General features: G+C 37.0%; 1 protein-coding gene across 2 annotated transcripts in view; it reads left to right on the top strand.

The window, feature by feature from the left end:
* The window catches only part of EMC2 (ER membrane protein complex subunit 2), a 55,037-nt gene that overhangs the window by 11,495 nt on the left and 29,411 nt on the right, over positions 1–14,131 (top strand). For both annotated transcript variants that reach the window (XM_020783458.3, XM_078393679.1), the window contains exons 3-5: positions 2,158–2,222; positions 9,002–9,087; positions 10,858–10,915. In XM_020783458.3, the coding sequence (XP_020639117.1) occupies positions 2,158–2,222; positions 9,002–9,087; positions 10,858–10,915 (209 nt within the window). The remainder of the gene's footprint in view (positions 1–2,157; positions 2,223–9,001; positions 9,088–10,857; positions 10,916–14,131) is intronic.

The raw sequence follows: 14,131 nt of genomic DNA on the forward strand, positions 1-14,131 counted from the left end.
ATTACTGTCCCATTGATTCCTACATTAATTTTATTTCTTTTTTACTGTGTTATTCTAAGGTGTGTTGATATATGATGTGCCTATACATGCCATAAACTCAGGATCCGCCAATATTTTTGTGTCTTGATCTGCTTTCTATCTAAAGGGTGTGGACAGGAAGATGTACAACCGAGCAGGATGTACATCCTGGACCACTAGTCAAAGAAATCCTTTGAGACGGTCCTTGGCTGGGCACCTTTGGATGAATTTCATTCAGTGGTTGTCATTGCTGTTCTGAGAGACAGCTAGAGTTTGAACTGGAGAAGAAAGGCCATTCCCGAAATTAAACTGTAACTCTGAGTGTGTGGAATCAATATAAGAACTGCTTTTATTATAGCATTGGGCATGAAAACCTAGGGTGTGCCTGGGTTTTCATTACATACCGTATCCCTGAACCATTTGGGAAGATTTTAAGTGCACGGCACTAATTCTCCCTAGATAGAAACTTGGCATATGGTATTGTATGCCAGAAGGGAATTGTTTAAAAAGAAAGTCACAATAATACAGTACCTCTTTAAATATATGTGCAGGATAAAGGATCTGAGAGTTTTATGGCAAGAGAACTGTATAATGTTGACTAAGGCTCTTATGTGGGCAGGAAGGGAGTGAGCATCAGTCATTTTTTTAATGAGCTCATTCTAGTTTCTGTTTCTTTCTTTTTTATAACCACTTCACCTAATTCAAGCAACCTAAGGAGTTGAATTCTGACAGTGTTTTCAGAGAAGGGAATGGGTATACTTTTTATTTAATTTTAGGAAAATTTGCTCTTAGTGTGACTTAAATTATACAAAAAGAAAAATTCATAATTTATTTTTAGTTCATTTGTTTTAAATTTCTACCAGAGAACTTACACATTGGGATGGCACCAGAAGGTGTCACTAATATATGTGATAATGATGACTATTACAATCCCCCTCGGTCTCTGAGAATAGCCTGGATAGTGTTTATACAGATACTCCATAACATAGTCCCAGTCAGTTTCTTATTTATTCTATTGTTTCTTAATTACAGTTTTAAATGACCAAGAAAATTTGGGCCACAAGAACACATTAATTTTATTGCTTTAGTCCTTTATTGATAATCACAGACAACATTACTTTTTCCTGATTAGTGTGTACTTTTCGTGTTTATTATTGTTTTGAATGACAGCACGAATGAACTCTTCTCGGTTTCCTGCTACCATACCCATTTTTGTTGTTACAGACTGTGTAGAATTTATTCTGCTTAACCTGAGAGGGCAGTCTGATTTTAGTAAAGAAGATATTAAAATGATCAGTACATTCATTCATTTGTGTTGTAAAAGACAGCATGAAGCAGGTTACATAATGTGGGAAGCAGGATCTAATATTGGACTATCTGGAAGCATCAAGATGCCTTTAGTTTTTACATAAAATAGTTTTAATGTGTGTGTGTCCCAGAAACTGTGACACTTGCTTTTCCTCTTGCCTCCCATCTTGAATGTCGAACATACTGAACATAATAGGGGACTTGGAAGTAATTTAATCAGATTAGGTTATTTTTGGTCAATGGAATATTTTAAGAGTATATGTGAGTTGAAGCATGAGCCCACTATTGGCAGAGGTTGGTATTAAACCTTTAGTCTGAGGTTAAATCAGAGTCTAGAGAAGAGCATAGTTATTTGAGCTCTCTTTGACTCTGTTTCTGTCTCAGAAGTTGCTTCTATAAAACCTTGGAATTCAGTTCATATCCTCGTTTGAGAACTTGGTGAAAACGTTAGTTGAAGGGAAGAAACAACACATCTGCACTGAAATATATTTCCTTTTAAAGCTGCTTTTTGAAAACATGGGGGTCGGAATCATTACAAAGTTTATTTGATATCACAAGTACTTTTTTGTGTTGAGTAACAGTGCGTTGTTTTATGGATATGCTTATAACTTTTGGAATGTACAGCATAAACAGTGCTTAATTCTTTTAAATATCTTGAGCAGTGCATACTAAACCAAAGTAGTACTGTGACAGGATCATGTTGTAAGAAGGTGGTTGTGATAAAAATATAAAAGGTAAAATAACTGGTTTTGTGTGTTCAGTGTAGATGTTAGCAGTTTTGAAAAGTCACTTATCTGTGTTGTATGACTAGTCTATTTTTGTGTTGTCTAGTTTGGATAATATATGAACAGGTGATGATTGCTGCGTTGGACTGCAGCCGAGATGACTTGGCATTGGTAAGTGTTGCTTTGATGTTTCGTGTGACTTGTTGTGCTTTGGAACTCTACTTGTGCAGCCAGGATCTCACCTGATGTTCATTGGACCCTACTCTGCCTTCCTGAAAAGCTTTTCTTCCTTTTATAGAACCCTCTGAAGTAGTGTGGCATGCCGGATAGAGGACACCAGTGTGCATGCGGGGGGAGGTTTGCTAGAAATTGAATAACTGCCTTTGCTAATGTGAAGATAATGTTGTACAGATATATTAAAGTCTTCTTGATCATAAGTTGATAGCACAGAAATCTGCTTTGGGACTTGACATTCTCCTTTTTTCATTTTTTTTAAAAAGAAGCACTGTTTCTGTAGGGGAAGCACTACATTTTCCCATTATTGAAACTTGGAAACATTTCTGCCAAAAGCCGTAATCACTCCTCACCATATATTTGATCTACCATTCTTGTTTCAAAGCATTTCTGTACTGCTTCTTGTTAAAAAAAAAAAAAAAAAGCAACAACACCCTGAAATTTACAGTAAAACTGTAAACTAAAAAAGTAGTTTACAGTAAAAACACAAAATTGGTAGTCAAAATAAAAGGGCCCATCATTTCTGCAGTCCCCCCCCTTTCAAACTATCACTTCGAAAATGTTCACCCTACCATGCAATACTGGAGTCCAACCCTATGTATTTTAAAGAAACTAGAGTTATGATTATCTAGTTTGCCCCACAATAATATGCCCACCCTTCAGTATGTCCACACAGATGCTAATTGTAATCCTCCAGTGAAAGTAGCATGAGTGTAACTGATTTTGGGGGAAAAAGTCTTATAACTGTTTTCATAAGCAATAAGGCTAGGAAAGGAAATATAATGCATATAGCATATTTTTGTATATGATCGTCATAGCTCTTTTAAGGGTTGTAAAGACATTTACAGCTACTTGGATATAAGTTGGGTACTCTCATACTGTGTTGGTTGTTCATAAATATTTGTATATGTTTATATAAGATTTTAAAAATGACTGAAAGTGTCTTTATGATTCTAATAGTTTTTTTAAAAATTGAGGCTGTAGTTATTATTTTGCCTGTGCGAGTCATTGCATAATTGTTACAGAAATGTTGTTTGTATAGTGGACATCTTTTTATTTTCTTCTTTTACCAGTGGCAGATAGCTGCAAAATAGGTAACATGATACTTTTTCACTAGTTCTTTTGCAAGAATGTATAAATATTTTGAATTCTATGGAATGTTTTGAAACTGGTACAGGAGTTTGTATTATCTGTAAGATCAAAAACAGGTAAAAAGCCACTGATTAATCTTTATGCAGTGCATTAAAAAGTACTGTGTAAATGTAAGTCTCAAGAATAAAACAGATTTGTTTTATCAACACACATGAACTGTGATCAAACTGTGGAACAATTTTATTGTAATTTTATATGTATATCTCATTCTGATTTTTCAAGTATGTTTGGGTTTGCAGAAATTGAGATTGTGTTGTACAAGAGATCACGCCAGCAAGCACAATATACTGATAGGACTCATTCCAACAAGGTCTTATGGGGTTCTTTTTTGTACAAGTATTTTTATATCACTTGTCATTTACTCAGATCCCAGAGAGATATGCAGTAGCACCATATAATGGTCCAACATAAACAGAATCATACAACTGTATGGGAATTCCATATAGCTCATAGCAAAGGGAAAACCAAAGTTTTTGATAGTCATCTTAAGCATGCCAGCATTGAGGCACGTCATACCACAGAAGGGAGATAACACGGAGTTTGCTCTCAAATCCCAGTGGAAATCCATGGATAGGGCAAGCTTTTCCTTGAAGGATTCCATTGAGGAAGAAATGCCTCACTTGGTGATTTGCAGTGAACAGTTCTTACTGTTGTGAGGTTTATCTGAATGTTCAGCAAAAATCTGCCTTTTCAAATGCATAACTCATTCATTAATTAAAATATTTCTATCCCGCCTTTCTCCCAAAGACCCAATGCGAATGAATTCAGAGCAGGAAGTGAAAAACAATATTATGCACCTAGAATGAAATCTTGCTTACTTTTTGTATTGTATTGTTTCACTTATGCTGTTTGCCTCCAATAAAAACTCTTTCAGAATGTTTGTAAAAAGCTAGGACTTGTGCATTTCAAAAATCAGTTCAAGATGGCTTGAGATGGTAGTAAAGGAAGTATTATTTTTTTTGTTGGAACTCAGATTATAAAGTAAGTGAGCTTTCTAAACTGTGGCCAAAACCCTGTTCATCTTCATGTAATGTAAAGTTGGAGCAGTATAAGTATGCCAGGGCTTTATTTATTTATTTATTTAAAATGTTTTACCCCACCTTTCTCCTAAAAAATAACCCAGTGCAGTTTACATAATTAAAAACACTATTAAAAGCAAAAAAAAAAAAAAAATGTAAATGATTCCAATATTATGCCCAGATAGTCTGGATTGTGTACTCTGTTTCCCCGAAAATAAGACCTAATTTGTAAATAAGCCCTAGTATGATTTTTCAGGATGCTTGTAATATAAGCCCTACTCCAAAAATAAGTTCCAGTTAAATGAAACTCCGCCCTCCACCATTGCGCAGCAAACAGAAGAAGATGACATGACTCTGTTGGAACAAATGTAGATTGTTGTACATGAAAAAACGAAAACATCTCCTGAAAATAAGCCCTAATGTGTTTTTTGGAGCAAAAATTAATATAAGACCCTGTCTTATTTTCAGGGAAACATGGTAGTTATATCGTATCTTTGTAAACAGCACTTCTGCTTTGCCACTCTTTCCTCTAATGTTGCTGCAGATCCACATTGCACATGTGCAGCTGTGCAACAGGGTTTCAGCCTATATTTGCAGTGTTGTAGTTCTTTGATATTACATAGTTATTCTGGTGAATGAAGATGCTGTCAGTGAAAGCCAAGATTTAAATAAAATGAATGAAAAGTGTTTTCATTGTTCTGGTGGCACTCCAAAGCTATACATGACTTTGCTGAGCAGCTTCATGACTTGAGGACAAGGTAGGGCTGGGGGAAGACCCTAGCAAAGACATAAATAAGTACTGTATTCTCGAAGGCTTTCATGGCTGGGATCTGATGTCTGTTGTAGGTTTTTTGGGCTGTTTGGCCATATTCTGAAGGTTTTTTTTCCCCTAACATTTCCCCAGTCTCTGTGGCTGGCATCTTCAGAGGACAAGAGTTAGAATTCTGTCTGTGTTCTGGTGTAGTGCGTGAGGTAAGGGTGGGGGAGAAATGATCTGTCATTGTGATTGATGGGTGTTGTTAGCTAGTCTTTTGTGTGCGCTGATCATGCAAAACACAGCATCCACACCAGAATCAAAGAACATGAGAGACACTGCAGACTAAAACAACTGGAAAAGTCGACAGTAGCTGAACATACCCTGAAACAAGGTGGACATGAAATTCTATTTCGGAACACAGAAGTACTGGACAACACCAGCAATCATTATGTTAGACTACACAGGGAAGCCATTGAAATCCACAAACACCAGCAAAGCTTCAACAGAAGAGAAGAAAGTCTAAAAATCAACAAAGCCTGGCTCTCAGCACTGAAAAATACAGTCCACAAAAGGTCAACAAACTCTACCCAGCCGCAAGGACTGGTAATCACTTCACACAAAAGACTAGTTAACAACACCCACCAATCACAGTGGCAGATCATCTCCCCCCTTATTACAACAATACACCCATAACAAAAAACATGCTGATCACCATAATCACCCAGTGTCCTAAAAAGGACAAAAATCTGATCCCACAGCTACAAATACTCAACTATCCCACACACTACACCGGAATACACACAGAGTTCTAACTCCTGTCCTCTGAAGATGCCAGACACTGGCAAAATGTTAGGAAGAAAAACCTTCAGAACATGGCCAAACGTACAACAACCACCAAAAAATAAGCCTTTTGCATTATCTTTTGGAGCTAGACATCAGGACAATGCTTTTGAAGAACAATGCCCCTAGTTCCAAATGCAGAAATGGTTCAGGAAAATGCAGTAGTTGATCATGTCAAAGCCAAATAAGAGGCTTTGACATGATCGACTACTGCATTGTCGATCATGCAGCCTAAAAACATAAGATTTCACTCCACCTCTTTCCCAGGCATAGCTCATACATTACTGTGACCAAAATGTAGCGTACAGACCTTTAGGCTGAAACCAGTTTCTTTGTTTTTAGAGACAAATCTAATTAATCTGCCTCATTCCGGAGTGTTTCAGATTGAATAATCACCACCCACTGGAGCTTACATTTTTCTGTTCGACAGTGGAATATGTAATCTTACATGGTCCACAAACATGGTTTGATTTCCACAGTAATGTATGCTTTAGACTCAATATATTATTTTTTGCCAAGGATGTGTTGAAAGTTAACATATTAACAACAAAAACAACAATCTGATGCATATAAGGTATGAATCCTATTAAAGCATATGATGCTTAAAGAGTGTTTGGGGGTGTGTGCAGGCAGGCAAGTAAACCTTGCCACCACATCCCCATCCTGAAGTCATGCAGACTTTCACATGTTCTGTGTGAAGTCTGCATATCTGCTGTAGACATGTTTAGTTGAACATCCTTAGCAGTTTTTCCTGAATAGAATGCCTTACAGTACATATGCAGACCTTGATGAACACGCAAAGATCTGCTTGACTTTTGGTAAGGTGGAGAGAGAGAACGGCTTACTTGTTTCCCCCATTTCATTACCAACCTTTGATCCTCATGCTCTTTCAGGCTTAGCACATGAATATGTCTTAACAAGTTTAGAATTTCAGAGACTGCAGCCTTAGTTCATATATGCTACAAAATCTTAAGGCCCTTCCAAACCCTTGTTATTTAAATAGGAACCCTGTAACAACATTTATCTTAATTTTAAATCTTGTTATGAGTTTCCTAAAGAACCAATAAACAAATTTAAACTTGTTAATAAATCTTTCAATGTTTTGGTCATTTTTTTGAACACTAATAGGTGGCGCAACCATTTTAAGGTTGAACTTCTGGCCCTGAAGTGTCCTATAAGAAAAACAGCATGATGCAAGCAATGTAACTGCTTGGTCTCCACAATGAAAACAGTTTGAAGGCTTAATGAAAATGTTAGATTTTATTGGTCCTCATACTTTAATAGACATTCCAAATAGCTATAATTCTGACTGGCCTTTTGGCACATCTGGCAGCTTGAGATTCCAAAATTGTGTTTTGCAGTCTGCCTTTCCAGGTGTAGAAAACTCAACAAATGGAAGACCTCTGTTGCAAAGAAATGGGTGCCATCAGTTCCAGATGAGATGTGTTAGAACTCCATTTGGCTGTTCATCAGGATTCTTATCCTTTTAGGACAGTTTCTTCCACCACCCAACATCTGTTTGTAACCTGGGGTAGCTTTGTAGTTCTCTGGCTTCTTCTCATTTACTTACACACAAGCAGAGCACATGCCTTGAGTGAGATCACCTGCTTTTTTGGCAGTCACTTGGAATACCTGTGTTTCAAAAATTGGGCTCTGTATTTTCTTTATTGAGATGAAAGTGTTTCACAATTTTGTTTTTATATTTAATTTAATATTTACAATTTTGTTATATTTATTAATTTCCTTTCTGTCTGTTCAACCCCTCCAACACACACACACACACACAATAATGACAAAACAGAAGGTAGGGACTGAGCTGAGGGAGGAGTTGGGCTGTCTGGTTTGTACTCCTAATTAAATAGAGTCTCCACAGAGCTGCAATGCTGTATTACTTGGAATACCCAATATGCTGTTTTTTTGGTGTTGAAACACGATAGATGCTAAATGGGATCAATGGTCAGATTTCCAAGACCATCCCCCTTGATCCTTGTTACTGAAACTGATTCACGCTTCTGCCTTCTCTCTCTGACCAGCATCTTCTTTTGCTTTCCCCTCTTATGCCACACTTCTGTCCTTTGAGTGTATTCAGTTTGCCATGCTCACTATGTTAAGCCTCAGCTCCAGGAAATTGTTGGGAAAACCCACTTATTCCCGGCTCTGCTGTCCTCTATCCTTAGGCAAAACTTTGTCTGGTGCTTTTAGTTGTTACCAAAATCACTAAACTTGCTACATGCCTCCTTACAATTCATACTCCATTGAACCATGAAACTTACTTAGTGAATTTAGGCCAATTATTCTCTCTTAACTTGATCTACCTGATAGAACTGCTGTAAGAGCAATGCATGCTGCTTTGAATTCATTGAAAGAAAAGGGATCATAAATATATTAAAAAGGAAAAAATTAGACGTCCCTGCCTATATTTGCTGTCAGCATTCCTCTTTTTAACTTCTTTCATAGACAGTTGTTCATGTTTAATAAATGTCATGCTGTGCAGTGTACAGTCCTTTATCTGCTCAGAAGCAAGCCCCATTGCAAGCAGTGGGACTTAATCTCACATTACTGCATATAGGACTGCACCTTTAAGAACTTTGTGTCTAAATATCCAAACTTTGTAAATTCTGCCCACAGGATTGCAAATTGTGTTATGTGGCTGAAAAGTGCTGTTTATAAATTATAGTGTTGGTTTGAATTGTGGGTGAGGGGGAAGTAACTAGAGAATATTTTTGCTGCCTGAGATCTGGGTGTTCTCTGTGTCCTGGTATCTCTCAAACACGGCTGGAAAAGTGTTGATACCATTTCTTTGGCTTGTATTAAAAGAGGCTGCTGCCAGATGACCCTCTCAGTCACTGTATTCAAATAAACATCACTCATATATTGGTTTCTAACTTGAGAGAAAATGGTCCCTCACCACCTCTTTTTTTCCCTTTGTGTTTTTCTTAAATATACAGTTTTGTCTTCAAGAACTAAGACGACAGTTCCCTGGGAGCCATAGAGTTAAGCGGTTAACTGGCATGAGATTTGAAGCCATGGAAAGGTGACTGGATTTAAAAAAATGTTAGAAACATAACTTTAAACATATATATATAGTATACAAGCAGAATTTCTACAAAGGGATCAAACTTTATGCACTTAGTAATACATGGTTGTCATTTATAGGAGAACAGACTGTAGTTAGTATGGTAGCATAACAACAAGATGTTACGTTGTACACATTTTCTGAAAGTCATCACCCACCATAGTCTTGTCTGACTCTTTCAAAGGTCCAACGTTGCACACTGCCTTGTTCATGAGATGTTTACATTCTGGTGAAGATTTCCTAATTTCACTGTGGGATTTAGAATCTTGAATGTTTGTAGTTCTTTCAGAAGAACTAAAATGGATATTTAACTGTGTTGATATCCTCAATACATTGAAGAATCTGGAGCAAGGGAGTGAGGGCAGACCTCTGTAAGTCATTCTCACCAACAGGTCTTCCATGCAAAGTTGTTTCTTTGAAGGGGTACTCTACAGATAAGTGCAGAAAACATGGAAGAGAGACTGTACTTTAATAGTAGCATTGCTTATATAAAGTTACAGTTTAAATTCATGACCCGACATCTTGCAGAGCCTCTGCTAATCAAAGTACACTGAGTGGTTTGTATTCTATCAAAAACAAAGGACTAAATCCAGCTGATAGTGCCTATTAAGGTATATCCACTGAACCAATGGTATTTACATAAGTGTTAACTAATCCATTCTTTGAATTGCTAAATCCAATTTGTGGGACTAATAGTTGGATTTAGCCCTTTTAAAAATATAAAGACTTGTCCTTCTCCTTTTGATTCACTGATTCTCAAGGCAATTTATGGCAGTTTGTAATAATCGCAAACAAAAAGTCCTACACCCTCTTGTGCTCAATATCTTGTTTATGCATAGTGAACAAGATTTTAGGCACAGTAAACAAGATTTTGAGCAGTAGTAAATTCACACAAAAAAACCTAGCAGCCCTTGCTGCATCAGAATATACACCCAGCCAGCTTAATAAAGATAGGGTATTGTTACCCAGATCCCTGTCTGTATCCATGTGTTCTTCCATCAGCTGTGTGTAAGCATCTCTTGCTGGGCCACTTGAAACTCTAAATTAGGGGTAGGCTAGGTGGTATCTGAGGGCTACATACAGCCTGCAGGGTCCAAAATGTTTTGGCCCACAAATTCCAGTTGTGGCTGCAAAGAACTGTGTGGTTTTTCTTGGTGGGGGGGGGGACAGGGCAGAGCAGCACCATGTTCCTGGCCCTAAATACTTTTGTACCATTTTGTAATGCATGCCGTCTTCTTGTTGATCCTCTTGTTCTTGTTACTCTTTTTGTTCCTCTCCTTGTTCTTGTTCTTCCTGTTCTTCTTCTTGTTCTTCTGTTGTTGCTGGAGAGTATGAGGGGTGTTTGCTGTCATAAAGATTTTACTTTTTTGAAAGAAAACTTGTTTATTTATTTATTTTATTTATATCCCGCCTATCTGGTCGGATCAGGACCACTCTAGGTGGCTTGATTTTGTTGTGGGATGTTTGTGGAAGGAGGGTATGCCCATTTAACCTCCAGAGCAGTGATTCCCAACTCTGGGTCCCGAGATGTTCTTGGACTGCAGTACTGGGAAATCCTGCCCAGCATAGCCAGTGGTGATGGCTTCTGGAAGTTGTAGTCTAAAAACATTTGGGGACCCAAGGTTGGGAACCACTGCTTTACAGATTGTGTACTCTTGATTTAATTCCATGGAAGGCGATAGAATTCACCTATAAATGTTTTTCTTCTTTCTTGTTCCTATCTAACAGGTATGATGATGCAATCCAGCTATATGACAGGATTTTACAGGAAGATTCAACTAACACTGTAAGTTGAGAAGTATACCCCAGCGTTACGTTTTTTATTTATATTCCACCTTTTTTCCAACAGAGGGACCAAAGATAGCTCAGAAGGGATTTAAAAAGCAAAAGTTAAAATAATCAAAAATACAATAAATTACAGTACTAAGAACAGTTAAATATATTAGTTAACTAAAAATACTAAATTATACCTCTTCAAAACAATATTAAAATAAGTCTGAAAGGTGAAGGATGCAGCTAAATTAAGAGTCTTTCTTCAGCAGTGATTTGCTTATTAACAGGAGTAAGAGATAAAAATAAAGTTCTTTGTGTGTTGGCAGAAGAACAGCAAGAAGACAGTCAGCCTGGTCTCCTATAGAGGTTACACACTTTAAGCTAATATTTTAAGTCATCCTTGTCCACAAGAATGTTTGGTTTGAAATTTCAGAATAATAATCATCTGACATAGTGAATTTAATACATTTGCTAGATGTTGAGTTTTTATTGATTTGGTATGGATACAGCATCTGAGCCATAGCCTCATTGCCAGTAAACGCTTTATATTTTGACAGGCAAATCAAAACAATAGTTCAGTTATTTTAATGAACTCACTGAAGACTCCAGTTTGTAATGTTGAAGGGCAGTTTTATGTAGGAGTCACATGGGTCCATATACCTCAATGATATATTCGGCATATGGAAGAAACATTGTTATGCTAGTCTTATAACCAAAAGTTATAACTAGTTATAATCAAAGATGTGTAACAGTTCTCTTTAGTTTGGATGTGAGGGCTAACTGAGCAAATTGAACTGGAATTAAAACTGCAATTCCAAAAAAGGTAACAACAACAACAAGGTTTGAAAAAAATGCAAACAAAATAATAATAGTGGGAAAATGGATTGAAGAAATTTCAAGTGAGAAATTTACCAAAGAACCCTGAAAATGGATGCAGATATACAAATGTGGATTTTAATTTGCATGAAACATATGTCTGTGGACTCAAATAATTACAATCTGATGCAGAGTCAAGGGGAAATGAGAACAAGAACAAAATTAAGCTTGACAAATGTGCCTATCTCTAATTTTAACAAGCTCTATGACAGATAACTGAACATTGGAATGGATCTGATTATTTTCATTGGCAAAAGACTCTTCAGACCTATAAACTGTGTAGAACTGGGAAAGCTACTTTTACATGCCATTTTTTGTTTAAAAACAAATTATTGTTTAAAATTAAGATGTTTGTGCTAGATTTAGCTGCTAAACTAGGGTTTTTGGAAGAATATATGAGAAGCCTTGGTTTTTGTGCATCTAAACATTTTACTAGATGTGAAAGCCAAGTGTGCTGCTTATATACCTCCCCATAGCACTTTAAATCTCTGTGCAGTTTACAATTTAATTCTGCAAGCTACACATCGTCCCTACCCTTAGCAAGCTGGGTACTCAGTTTACTGATGTGGGAAGAATGGAAGGCTGAGTCAACCAGTTTGAGCCCACTGGGATAAAACTCAGGTCATGAGCCGAGTCTTGGTTTGACCATTGCGCCACAAGGCTCTTTCAAAATATAGATATAATTAAAATGGTGAGATCTGAATGTTCAAACGAGTGCAGGATTTCTAAGCACTTCAAGAATAGCTACCCTATCTAATCAGATTTATTCTCTCTCCCAGCATTTTGTCTTGCTTTGCAGATACTATAACTTATAGTCATAGAAAGGCCTTTACTGAAGCACATTTGAATATATTGTCATTTTCTGTGTAGACAATTATAATCAGATTCCATACAATAAAAGAGTCTGCCTTTGCAAGTGTGGCTTTCCAGTGTTGTATCATGGTTGAGCATGAAGGGCTTTTGAGGTCCTTCTTAGAACCGTGGGAAATCCAGATCAGGATCAGTTTGTGACACAAGGACAAATGTTTCACATTCCAAATAGCAACATTTTTCTTGTAAAGACAAAGTCTTAACTCCTTTTTATAAGCAAAGTTGACTGTTGTGGTAAGTTGTTCTGCCCTGAGCCACTTGATGTAGAATGTGGAACAGTTACATTACAATAGCGTTTATAATATGTTCTCATTTTTATTATGAAAATTTTATACTTAAATATAGCACATGAGTACAGTTTATTTAAATTTTTACTGATATTATTGGATTTTCTCCTTTCTAATTTTATTTTACAATGTTTGCTGTTGCTTGTGTGCTAGAGCAGTAAAACAGAAGATGATGCTTTAGATCTTAAAAGAGATTTCTTTTGGTACATTATATTGAGATATGTTGTATGCAGAAAAACGAAGCTACTGAAGCAAAAGAGGTAATTAGATTGTTACTGTTTTAGAGTATTTGGTATTAAAAAAACATAGCCATTTTGGGAGAAAGCAAACCCCCATGTAGTTCTGTCAAATGAAAATAAATGGGGAAAAAAACCTGTACAGAATTTTGCAACCTTGAGAAAAATCAGGTCTTGCTCTACATGGTAAGGTAAAGGTAAAGGTTCCCCTTGACAATTTTTGTCCAGTCGTGTTCGACTCTAGGGGGCAGTGCTCATCCCTGTTTCCAAGCCATAGAGCCAGCGTTTTTTTGTCCGAAGACAATCTTCCGTGGTCACATGGCCAGTGCGACTTAGACACGGAACGCGCTGTTACCTTCCCACCGAAGTGGTCCCTATTTATCTACTTGCATTTGCGTGCTTTCGAACCGCTAGGTTGGCGGGAGCTGGGACAAGCAACGGGAGCTCACTCCGTTGCGTGGATTCGATCTTACGACTGCTTGGTCTTCTGACCCTGCAGCACAGGCGTCTGCGGTTTAGCCCGCAGCGCCACCATGTCCCTACATGGTGAATCTTCAAAATTAATGATTTTGACTAAAGCAAAACTGCTGTGGAGTGTTTTTGTTTGAGATATAAAATCTATTTTTATCAGATGATTTATGTGAAAGTTGGTTTGCTGAGCCACACTGGCTTTTGAATTGTAAGAAGTCATAGAAAGTGTGTTCACATGCTGATTGTAAGATGCAAAAAATGGCATTTTTAGAAAAAAAAAAGTTGTATTTTCTCAACTTGCAGAATACACAAACAAAAAAATATCTTCCAAAGCAGATGACCTCCTAAAAATAATGATTGTTGGAAACATATTTTTGATAATACTAGTGATACTACTCTCTCTCTTTATACTTTCATACTCTTTCTTACATACAAGTCCAGCTCTTGGTGTTTCTGATCTGAAAGCATTGGATTCATGAACGCTAAATT

This window comes from Pogona vitticeps, chromosome 4, assembly GCF_051106095.1.
Source record: "Pogona vitticeps strain Pit_001003342236 chromosome 4, PviZW2.1, whole genome shotgun sequence".
NCBI lineage: Eukaryota > Metazoa > Chordata > Lepidosauria > Squamata > Agamidae > Pogona > Pogona vitticeps.